The sequence below is a fragment of the Sciurus vulgaris genome (genome assembly GCF_902686455.1).
Source record: "Sciurus vulgaris genome assembly, chromosome: 10".
NCBI classification, from domain to species: domain Eukaryota; kingdom Metazoa; phylum Chordata; class Mammalia; order Rodentia; family Sciuridae; genus Sciurus; species Sciurus vulgaris.
This window is the reverse complement of record NC_136470.1, coordinates 82,919,536-82,932,105: the sequence shown is the minus strand read 5'-3', so window position 1 is coordinate 82,932,105 and position 12,570 is coordinate 82,919,536. Positions and strand designations below refer to the sequence as shown.

The following is a 12,570-nucleotide window of genomic DNA, read 5'->3' as shown; positions in this document are numbered from 1 at the left end:
CAAGCTTTTGGAATCACCACAGTATAGCACCTATTACTGTAGGATAATAATAATAGTCTTCGATGACATTTATTAAGCATTTTTCTAATACTTAAGCATTAAGAATTCTTTACTAAATGAATTCATATAATGTGTAAGAATTACTACCTTTCTCTTCACAGAGGGCATGGAAAGATTAGCCACACTGCACAAAGTTTATAGCACTAAATGACAAAACCCAGATCAAAACCCAAATAGGTCTGGTCCCAGAAGATTCTTTCTAAATCATTATAGCATCCTACCTCAGAAGTTTGAGTAAAGGAGACAGTTGGCTTTGAAGAAGAAGCTCTCGCAAGAAGCTAGCATTGGGATTTGATCTAGACGTTAGGATAGTGTGCAGTATAGATGGTAGAGAGCTTGCTGATATCTAGCTCTTCCGCTTTTATGATCACTGCATTACAAGTAGTACTGCCCATCAGCATTCTGTCTGCCGTCACCTGGGTGGGGGCTCTGTGGGTGCTTATTGGTCTGATTCACACAGAGCGTAATGGTTCTTGAGTCTCACGAATGCTTTGGTTTTCTTTTCCTTCTATCTAGTGTAAGTTATACTAAAACAGAAGATGAAACAAGAACCCAGATTTTGAGCATCAAGAAAGTTACCCCTGAGGATCTCAAGCGCAACTATGTCTGTCATGCTAGAAATGCCAAAGGGGAAGTTGACAGAGCAGCCAAGGTGAAGCAGAAAGGTAATGGATGCATTTGGCAGATGAATCTGTGAAGTCCAGGTGTAACAAGTGGTGAATAGGAATATGGGAGACACTGAGAGCTCCTGAAGCTAGCACAGCCTCTGACACACATTAATGAATCAAAGTCGGAATGAAAACTCGAGCAGAAGTTTCCATTTACTTGAAGATACTCAAATTATTTTTTTTTCTGATAATCTTGGTACCTTACTGCCCAAATGTTGCTAAAAAATCCATGAAATTATGGGCTAAGTTTTATATCTATTCAATCATAAAAAGCGAAAAATTAAAAAAAAATCCAAAATTACCAAAGATGTAATAAAATTGGTAGAGTCACATGTTGATGGTGAATTATAATGATGCTTTTAGAAATTATTGATAGTAAAGTTCAAGATTCATAAAATTGATTAAACCATATGACCTAATGCTTTTGGAGAGTTTTCCAAATAAATTACCTAACAGACAATTATGTATCTATGAAAATTCATAGTACTATCCATAAAAATTAAACACAAACAGCAACCATCTAATTGTGTACAAGTAGTTAAGGTATAGAATATTAATTTGCAGAAAACACATAATTTTAAAATTATCATTTTACATATTTTGTATCAATATTCAAGTAGTTTTCATAGTGTATCACAAACTATAACTGCTAAAATGAAAAAAATTTTAACTTCAAATATAAAAATGATTCATGTTAATATTATCCTATTTTTACATAATAAATAAAAATTATAAAGCCTTCTTGTGTGCGCTGTTGCTCTAAAACAGACTGTCTCATATTATTTTTGGGTCTCTCCCCTAATACAGTATCCCAGACAATTAATCCCTTTCAGTGTTTTTCAGTGATTGGGAGAAAGAAATGATGTCATCACACCACACATGCAATTAGGTCATTCAGAAACATCCTGGATCTCAGTGTTTTACAAAGCTTTCAATATTTATATCAAAAATGAAAATGAAAACCTATGTTATAATTGTTACATTTTGCACTGGGACTAAATCTTTTTTTTTTAAACTGATGAACAAACAGAATGCACCTGAACATTTCGTTACAAATAAGAAAGGGGCAAGGCCTGGAATGTATATATCTCTTAAGTCCTGCTGGATTTGTGCAGAATCAGTCATAGCTTCTGCTCTTCAGTCACCTAAAGACTGAAGTACATGACATTAGCAGTTCTCCAATGTTAAATCCTAAGAGCACTACTGAGAATCATTATGGAACTACAATAAGTCAGCCTGTTGAAATCCTGGTTTCTGTGCATCTTAACTCTGTTATCTTAGAAAAGTCCCTGAATCTCTCAAAGCCTGAATTTCCTTACATTTAAAGTAGGCAAATGAGTGCCAATACCTCATCAGGTTGTTTTAAAGTGCTCAGAGCAGGTCCTAGTATATATTCCTATATCTTAAATGCTCAGTAAACGTTAACTCTTAGTATAATTTCCACAAAACTTTCATAAGTGCTATTTGGCAATGACTTTTATAATCAAATAAATAACACTATAGTTGAAGTTAAGCAGTATCAATCAAGTTATTTTAGTTCAGGACCTCATAGAGTCTTTAATATATAATATTTGATATGAATATCTGAAGTGGGTTGGATTATTGTTGACAGGATATTTTCAAATATATTTGACTCCAGATTTCTTAATTTTGGAGCATTTTGTGGGTCTCTTCTGAGTCTTATATTCTGGGGAACAATCATGGAAGATTACATAAATTAATAACTAATCGTCAAAGCATAGGGCCTATGTAGGAGCACAAGTCTGCCCACCAAAGCCACGTGAGTAGCTCCCTTGGCACAGAAGCCACAGCTCTGAATGTAGCATGGACAGCATCAGGGTGTGAAAGACATGTAGACCCACTAGACCAGATGATCTGTCCTGAAAGGGAAGTCAGACAATAAGACATTCAGCTCTGTATACCCAGTGATACCAGATGGGTGGTGGCCTTGTATTATTTAGCTTCTGTTCTGGGCCAGCTAAGCTAGAATTCAGATATGACGTCTGAGCTCACATTCATGCTTTGCATTTGTGAGTCCTTCTTTGATTCATTAGCAAGCATTCTGTGTACTTTATGAAAATGATGAGAGGAGGGGTGAGGACCTGGAATAGGTTTTATTGACAGCACAATTGTATCAATCAGCTAAAGCCAAGAGTTATAGAAGATGGAGCTAATGTAAACATGTGACATGTGCCGTTGGTTTATAATAGGAAAGTGCTAGGGACTGAGGAATGGTGTATATATAAATTTATGAGAAACCACTCAACCTGTTTCCAAAGAGGTGGCACCAATTCACACTCCACTAACAGTACGAGTGCTCTACTTCTTCATTAGCCTTTGGAGTTGTCAAACTTGAAAATTTTAGCCATACTGGTAAGTGAGTAGTGGTATCACATTTTTTTTTTATGTTTTAAAATAATATTTAATCATGTCCAAAGGTTTACAATCTACTTCTTTGTAATGACTGCATGTCATTCAGGGAAAATGGATTTTTCCAGGTTATATATTTTTTTAATTATTTATTTTTTTATTTTTTTACACTCTGCATTTTGATTCATTGTACACAAATGGGGTACATCATTTCATTTCTATGGTTGTTCACAATGTAGATACCATTTGTACATGTACATGTACATAGGATGATGATGTCTGTCTCATTCCATCTATTTTCATACCCCACTCCCTCTCATTTCCTTCTACATAATCTAAATCTCCTCCATTCTTCTCTCACCCCCATACCCCCCACCTCTGTTATATAGCATCATCTAATTATCAGGGAAAACATTCAGCCCTTGGTATTTTGGGACTGGCTTATTTCACGTAGCATGATATTCTCCAGTTCCATCCATTTATTTGCAAATACCATAATATTAGTCTTCTTTATGACTGAATAATATTCCATTGTGTATACATACCACAGTTTATTTATCCATTCATCTGTTGAAGGGTATCTAGGTTGGTTCCACAATCTTACTATTGTGAATTAAGCTGCTATAAACATTGATGTGGCTGCATTACTGTAGTATGCTAATTTTAATTCCTTTGGATATAAACCAAGGAGTGGGATAACTGGATCAAAAGGTGGGTCCATTCCAAGTTTTCTGAGGATTCTCCACACTGCTTTCCAGAGAGGCTGCACCAATTTGCAATCCCACCAGCAATGTAAAAGCCTGCCTTTTCCCCCACATCCATGCCAATATCTATTATTGTTTGTTTTCTTGATAACAGCCATTCTAATTGGAGTAAGACGAAATCTTAGGGTTGTTTTAATTTGCATTTCTCTAATTACTAGAGATGTTGAACACTTTTTCCTATATTTATTAATTGCTTGTATGTCTTCTTCTGTAAAGTGTCTGTCCAGTTCCTTGGCCCATTTATTGATTGGGTTCTTTGTATTTTTGGTGTAAAGTTTTGTAAGTTCTTTATAAATTTTGGAGATAAGTGCTCTATCTGCAGTGTGTGCGGAAAAGATTTTCTCCTACTCTGTATGTTCTGTTTTCACATTATTGATTGTATCCTTTGCTGAGAAAAAGCTTTTTAGTTTGAGTCCACCCCATTTATTGATTCTTGCTTTGATTTCTTGTGCTTTGGGAGTCTTGTTGAGGAAGTCTGATCCTAAACCAACATGATAAAGGTTCAGGCCTACTTTGTCTTCTATTCGGTGCAGGGTCGCATTGTTTTTAATTTGTGCTTCTTGGAGATTCATGTCACTGAATACTTTTTATGAACTTTACAGGTCACTAATTAATAGTTTTTTCTGTGAAGTGTCCTTTGAAATCTGTAGCCCACTTTGTTGTTCAGTCATTGTTTTTTTTTTTAATCTAATGTGTTGTAGGACACACACATGAGCATACACTCAACATTCTCAATACAAGTCTTATGTCAAATATGAAACATATTTTCACCTAATATATGAATTCCTTTTTTTTTGATAGACAAAGTATTTTTAAAAATTTGATGATGTTTATTTTATGAATTTCTTCTTTTATGGTGAGTGCTTTCTAAGTACTGTGTTATCAGTCTTTGTCTTGTATTAATAGTCCTGTTTTCCTCTGGAGGATTAGATTTTTCCTTACAGAGTTAGACCTATGATATATTTCAAATTATGTTTTTCTGGTGTGAGGTATAGGTTAAAGTCTACCATTTGTTTTTTCATATAGCCAGTTGCTCTAGCATTAAATGTAAAATATTTCCCTTTTTTTCTTGAATTTTTTGGAAAGTTGGCCCCAAAAAAATCACTTGCCTCAACAGGTGCTGGTCTTTTTCTGCATTTCCACTTCTTTTCTATTGATCTGTGCCTCTTTAGTCCAATACCTCTTTATCTTGATTAACATAAATTATGATATATCTTATGACTATTTTAGAGACTGTATGTTTTCTGTATAGATTTTAGTATCAGCTTGCCAATTTCTACATAAAAGCCTGCTGGAATTTTGATTGCGACTGTGTTACATATATTTACCATTCTGGGAAGAATTGAACACTTAACAATATTGGGTTTTCCCATCCATGAAGATGATGTATCTATCACTTTATTTATGTCTTCATAATTTCTTTCGGCCTTTTTTTGTATTTGAGTGTACAAGTTTTGCACACATATTATCAAATTTAACTCTATGTATTTAGATTTTTGTGCTGTTCTAATAGTATGCTTAAGTTCCACTTTATAATTGTTCAGTAATAAAAGAGAGAAGTGCAGTGAATCGATTGATCTTGATCTTTTGACCTTCCCACATTCATTGATTAAATAAGAAGTTTTTGTTTGTTTATTTGTTTTGTTTTTGACTCCTTAAGATCATGTCATCCATAAATAAATAGAATTTTATGTATTCCTTTCCATGCTTTATACCTTTGAATATTTTTCACTGTATATTTCTTTCTTTTGGGTCTTGTGTACACTGATCAGGAAATTATGAGACGTGATCATCTTTGCCTTATTCCCAAATGTAGAAGACATTCAGTATTATACATTAAGTATCTGTAGGTTTTTCTGTAAATTACAATTAGCTACATGAAGGAGTAACCTTTTTTTAGTTTACTGAGAGATTTTTTGTTTGTTTGCTTAATGAGTGTGTTGAATTTTTACCTCCATCTGTTGAGAGATTCATATGAGTTTTCTTAATTTTAGTCTGTCCATGTGATAATTTATAGTGTTTGTTTTTGAATTTTTCATCTAATCTCATAGTCTTTGAATAAACCCCTATATTGTCATGATTTATTTTATTTCTTCTTTATTACTAAGACTTGATATGGTAATGCTTTGTTAAAATATTTGTTCATGTTAAAGATTTGGCTCAGTCTTTGTTCATGAGGAATATTGATTAAAATTTTTATTTGTTGTAATACCTTTGGCCACAAGTTAGAACTAGTTTCTTTTGCTATTATCTGAAATCTTGTGTATAAAAATTTCTAGCTCAAGTATTTAAAAAAAATCTACTATTTTTTATTGGTGCATAGCAATTGTCTGGAAAAGTAGGTTTCATTATAGCATATTCATACATGCACTTAACATACTTTGATCAATTTCAGTAGCCCCCTTTGCCTTCTCCTTCCTCCCTTGATCCCATTCCTCCCCTCTACCGATCTCCCATCTATTTTCATGAGATCACTCTCTCTCTCTCTCTCTCTCTCTCTCTCTCTCTCTCTCTCTCTCTCTTTCTCTCTCTGTTTCCTCTCTGACTTCCACATAAAAGAAAAACATACAATCCTTGACTTTCTGAATCTGGCTTATATAGCTTAACATGATATTCTCCAGTTCCATCTATTTTTCTAAAAATGACTAATTCCATTCTTATATATGACTGACTAGAACTCCATTATGTATGTATGTATATATATCACTTTCTTTATACTTTCACCTGTTGATGGACACCTAGGCTGGTTCCATGATTTGGCTGTTGTGAATTGTGCTGCTGTAAACATGGGTATGCATACATCTCTGTAGTATGCTGACTTTAGATAATACCAAAGAGTGGTATAGTTGGGGCATATGGTGATTCCATTCCTAGCTCCTTAAGGAACCTCCATACTGATTTCTATAGTGACTGTATTAATTTATATTTCCACCAATGGTGTATAGAGTTCCTTTTCCCCCATATACTCACCAACATTAATTGTAATTTGTATTCTTGATGATTGCCATTCTAACCGGCTTGAGATGAATTCTCAGTGTAGTTTTGATTTGCATTGCCCTGATGGCTAAAGATGATGAACAAACTTTTTTTTTCTATATTTGTTGGCCATTTGTACATCTTCTTTTGATAAGTATCTGTTTGGTTTATTTGCCTATTTATTGATCAGATTATTTGATTTTTTTGTGTTGTTTTTGAAGTTCTTAATATATTCAGGATATTAATCCTCTGTTGGAAATATAGCAAAGATTTTTATCCCATTCTGTAAGCTGTCTCTTCATTCTGTTGTTTCCTTTGGTGTGCAGAACTTTTAAATTTGATCAATCTCCTTTGTCAACTCTTGCTATTATTTCTTGAACTATAGAAGTACTATTCTGTATCTTGAAGGGTTCCCCTGTGTTTTCTCATAGCAATTTAAAAGTTTTAGGTCTTATATTTAGTTCTTTAATTTGTTTTAAACCAATTTTTGTACAAGGAGAGAGAGATTTGCTTTCATTCTTCTACATATGGATATTCAGTTTTCCCTCCACCATTTGTTAAAGAGGCTGTCTTTTCTCCAACATCTGTTTTGGACACCTTTGTCACGAATCAGAGGATTTAGTTGCATGAGTTTATTTCTGCATCTTTTATTCTATTCCATTGGTCTAGGTGTCTGTTTTTATGCTAGTACCATGCCGTTTTTGTTACTATGCCTCTGTAATATATTTTTTAGTTAAATATTGTTAGACTTCCAGAATTGCTCTTTTTTTTGTTCAGAATTGCTTGGGCTATTCTGGATTATTTGTTCTTCCATATGAATTTGAGGGCTTTTTTGTTCTCATTCCTTAAAGAATGTCATTGGTATTGTAGTGGGGATTACAGTGAATCTGTGGATTGCATTTGTTATTTGCCAACTTAGCAATATTAATTCTGACTATCCATGAATATGGGAAGACTTTTCATCTTCTAATGTCTTCTTCAATTTCTTTCTTCTATGTTCCATAATTTTCATTGTAAAGGTATTTCACTTTCTTGGTTAGGTTTATTCCTAGGTATTTTTACTAAGGCTATTGTGAATGGAATTGTTTTCATGATTTGTTTGCATTCATTATTGGCATTTATGAAAGATAATGATTTTTTATGTTGATTTTGTATCCTGCTATTTTGCTAAAAGTCTAGTAGAGTCTTCAGAGTCTGAAAACAGGAATAATTGACTTCTTCATTTTCTTTTTGTATCCCTTTTCTTTCTTTTTCCTGCCTCATTGCATTGGCTAAAATTTCAAGTAACATATTCAGTAGGATTGGTGAGAGTGGACATCCTCATCCTATTCCTGATTTTAGAATAAATCTTCTCAGTTTTTCCCTCATTCTGTATGGTGTAGGATTTGGTTATATCATACAAAACCTTTATTATGGTGAAGTAAGATCCTTCTATACCTAGTTTCTATGGAGTTTTTATCATGAAAAGATGTTGAATTTTGTCAAAGGGTCAAAGGCTTTCTCTGCATCTGTTGAGATTATCATGTGATTTTATCCTCAATTTTTTTAACATGTTCTATCATGTTTATTGGTTTGTATTTGTTTAACCTTCCTTTCATTCCTGTAATGAAACTAATTTGATCTTGGTGTATAATCTTTTGAATGTTCTATTGTGTTTGTGTGTGTGTGTGTCTTGCTGGGAATTGAACCCACAGCCTTGTGCTTACAAGACAAGCACTTTATCGACTGAGCTATCTCCCCAGCCCTGTGCTATTGTATTTTGTTTACAAGTATTTTATTGGAAATTTTTGTATCTATATTCCTTAAGAATATTGGTCTGAAGTTTTTTTTTTTTTTTTTTTTTTTTTTTTTTTAAATCATGGTTATTTTTGTATGTCTTTGTCTAGTTTTGCTTTCAGGGTAATATTGGCTTCATATAATGAATTTGGGATTGTTCTTTTTCTTTTTATGGCAGTTTTGGGAATTTGTCTTTCAAGGAATTTTTTTCTAATACACCTAAGTTGTCACATTTTGGCATACTGTTTTTGTTGAATCATTTTCTCATTTAATGTCTACAGAATTTTTGGTGCTGTTCCACTGTCATTCCTGATATTCGTAAGTAGTGCTTTCAATGTGTTTCATATGGGTTTCCTAATTTTATCATATTTTGCAATGAAAAAACAGGTGTTTATTTCTTTCCTATTATGTATCTTTATGATATTTCATTTATTTTACTCATATCTTTATTATTTTCTTCCTTTTATTATTTTGCACTTAATTTGCTCTTTTTCCACCATCTTCAAATGAAAGCTGAAATCATCGATTCTTCTTTTCTATTATAAATATTCTGAGCTATGAATTTCCCTCATGGGATTTCTTCAACCAAATTTAAGTAATGTTGAACTTGCATTATCATTCTGTACAAAATATTTTCTAAAATTTTCATTTGTTTTGACCCATACATTGCTTAAGCCTAGTTACCTGATTTATACAGATGTAGGGGGGAGGGTTCTAGATCTTTTAATTTTGCTGTATGTGAAAATTGATCTAATTGTTAGAATTGACTTAATATTCATTTTCTCCTGGTAAAATAATTTATAGTATTCCATGTATCATCTAAATTTAGGTAATTAAATTAGCAGTGGAGATAAAAAGTCAAGGAAAGGGTTTCTCTGACTTAGAACCACCAGAGTAATTGTATGATTGAGTGGAAGAATCATGAATTTTGATTCCAGACATACCTAGGTTCAAGTTTGAGCTCTGGTGCTAGCTATATTTATGAACTGATCCAAGTGGTCCTTTTCTTATCCTTCAAATACCCAACTCTCAAAGTATCTGTGAAAACTGAGGAAATTGGTAATACATACTTTGCATGGTGCTGTATGCATCATTGATAACTTCTGCATTTTAATTTGAATGTTTAATCCATATATCTTTAATATATTTACTTGTTTAGGTACTGGGGGTTGAATCCAGGGATACTTTACAATTGAGCTAAAGTCTCAGTCCTTTTTATTTTTATTTTGACACAGAGTCTTGCTAAATTGTTTAGGGTCTCACTAAGTTTCTGAAGCTGGCCTCTAACTCATGATCCTCATGCCTCAGCCTCCTAAGTCACTGGCATTACAGGCAATTTTAAACTGGCTTTATTTAATTCTACCATCTTACTTTGTGTTCTCTACCTCCCTTATTTATTCTTTGTTTTATTCACTTTCCTACCTTCTTTTAGATTAATTGGTAATTCTAATTTATCACCATTTTCCTTTTATTTGTTCTATCTCTTTTTAATTGTTTTTATTTGTTTGTTTCGTTGGTTGGTTTTAGTTTCTCCTCTAGAATTGCAATAATTGTTTTGAACATATGGGTTCTTCTTGTTTTGACTACTTTACTTATTTTATGAAAACTTTATAATGGCATACTTCCACTTATTTTCTCCTGTTCATTATGTTGTTATAAGATATATTAGTTTTCTATATATTATGAAATGCCATAATGTATTGTTATGATTTTTTCTTTAAATGATTATCTTTTAGTTAAATTAAGTGCGAAAACTAGCACTTCATTTGCATATTTTCCATTTCTGGCAGTATATGCATTCTTGGTAACATTTTAGTCTACAGAACTATTTAATATTTTTGATGGTTCACATCTGCTGGTGATAAATCCTCTCAGTTTTGTTTTACCCTGAAAATGTCTTATTTCTTCTTTTTTTATATTTTAACATTTTATGAAGAAAGTTTTCAAATGCATGTAAGACTTGAAAGAATTATACAGTGAGTAATCATACACCTTACCCAGATTCTACCATTAAGGTTTTGCTGTCATTGTTTTTTCATGAATCTATTCACTCTTTTCCCATTCATCAGTGCATCTTATTTTGGATACCTTATAAGGTCATTGAAGATATCAATTAAATTATTGCCTAAATGTTTCAGTATATCATTATGGAGATTTAAAAATTTATTTATAGTGCTCTTAATTTTCTGGTAAGACCTAGAGTAAGATATTGCATAACTGAAATGTATCATTTGAAAACTTTTGAGAAATGCATATATCTGCATAGCCTAAAACCCTGTCATGACATAGAATGTAACCAAGACCACAGAGAGTAACTTTCTGCTCTTCCCCTAATGGGTTTATCCCTGCTTCCCCTACCTCCTTCACCCTTGGAAAGATGACTGGTTGGAGTTTCTTTTTCAAAAGTTTGTTTTTTTCTCTTCTTGGACTTTATGTTCATGGACCCATACAGGATGCACCATTGTACAAGTGTTCTTTCATTGAGCAACTGTTCTTGATATTCACCCACGCTGTTGTTCTTATTGGTCATTGGTTCCTTTGTTTGCCAAGGAGTACTTTTTCAAAAGAATGTTTTGCAGTTTCTTTATTTGTTCTCTAGGTGGTGGACATTTAAGTGTTTTCCACTTTGGGGGTCTTTTAAGTAATGCTTCTGTGAACACTCTTATCCATGTCTCTCTATGGACTTCTTGTACTTTTCTGAGGCAAATTCCCTTCACTAGAAATACTGGCTTGATTTTGTCAGAAACTGTTAGACCTTTCTCCTCAAGTGGCCACCCAGAGCATATGCAAATCTTTACCATTTGGTGTTCTTCTTAGCTTCAGCTTTCATGGTGAGTGTGCCTTATTATAATTTTATTTTTATTTCCCCGATGACTAAATACTGAGAACATTTTCCTGTGCTTATTAACCATCTGTAAGTCTTCAGTGATGTGCCAGTTTAAATATTTTTATCCATTTTACAATTGGGAGAATTGTGCTTTTATTTTTGAGTTGTAGGAGTTCTTTATCTGCCCTGGATAACACTCCTTTGTCACACACGTTTTGCAAATACTTTTCCCATTCTGTCACATGCCAGTCTGTTTACTGGTGTTTTTTGCGTAGAGGCTCTTACTTTTGATGAGATTTTTTTTTTATTAACTTTTTTTTTTTTTTTAATGCTTATTGCTTCCTCTATCTTAAGAGAGCTTTGTATACTTCAGTCATGAAGTTTCACTTTTTTGCGCAGGTCCCTGAGCCACCTCTAATTATTGCTTTTTAAATGAATGCTATGAGGTAGGAATTGAAGTTTAATTTTCTTTTTCATATTGGTAAGCAGTGGTTCTGATGCTTTTGTCAGTATTTTCACTAGATATATAATTTTAAGTTGAAAGATTTTGTTTTTGTATTTCAGTTCTTTAAAGGTGCCCTTCATTTTTTGTCCTGCAGAATATTATTTATAATATGAATTGGGCAGCTTTTTATTATTATTGTTCCTTTTATATATTTAATTTAATTTATTGGTTTGTTTGTTTATTATTTGGTGCTGTGGATTGAACTCAGGGTGCTGTATCACTGAGCTACATTCCTAGCCCTTTTTAATTTTATTTTGAGACATAGTCTCACTAAGTTTCCCAGATTGGCCTCGAATATATGGTCTTTCTGCCTCAGCAACCCGTGTTGCCAGGATCACAATCATGCACGGCTGTGTCCGGCTCTCATTTGTTTTTCCTTTGGCAGATTTTGAGGTTTTCTCTTCATCACTTTGTTTTGAACAATCAAATTATGAGAGCCTTAAGTATGTTTTTATTTTTATGTATCTTAGTTTATTAAACTTCTTCATTCTGTAAGTTATATTTTTCATTTAAATAAAAAATGTTCAGCCTTTATTTCTTCAGACATATTTTCCTGTAACTCTTAGTCTTTTCTCTTTCTTTAGTCTTGCAGTAAGATTTATGATACACAACCCAGTAGTTCCC

The 12,570-nt window shown here is 33.0% G+C and overlaps 1 protein-coding gene across 6 annotated transcripts in view; it reads left to right on the top strand.

Annotated features, from left to right (window-relative positions):
• The window catches only part of IL1RAP (interleukin 1 receptor accessory protein), a 171,498-nt gene that overhangs the window by 137,484 nt on the left and 21,444 nt on the right, over positions 1–12,570 (top strand). For all 6 annotated transcript variants that reach the window (XR_013757318.1, XR_013757319.1, XM_079100859.1 and 3 more), the window contains exon 8: positions 577–725. Coding sequence is in view for 4 of the 6 variants with exons in the window: in XM_079100859.1 (XP_078956985.1) it covers positions 577–725 (149 nt within the window). In the remaining 2 variants the exon portion in view is untranslated. The remainder of the gene's footprint in view (positions 1–576; positions 726–12,570) is intronic.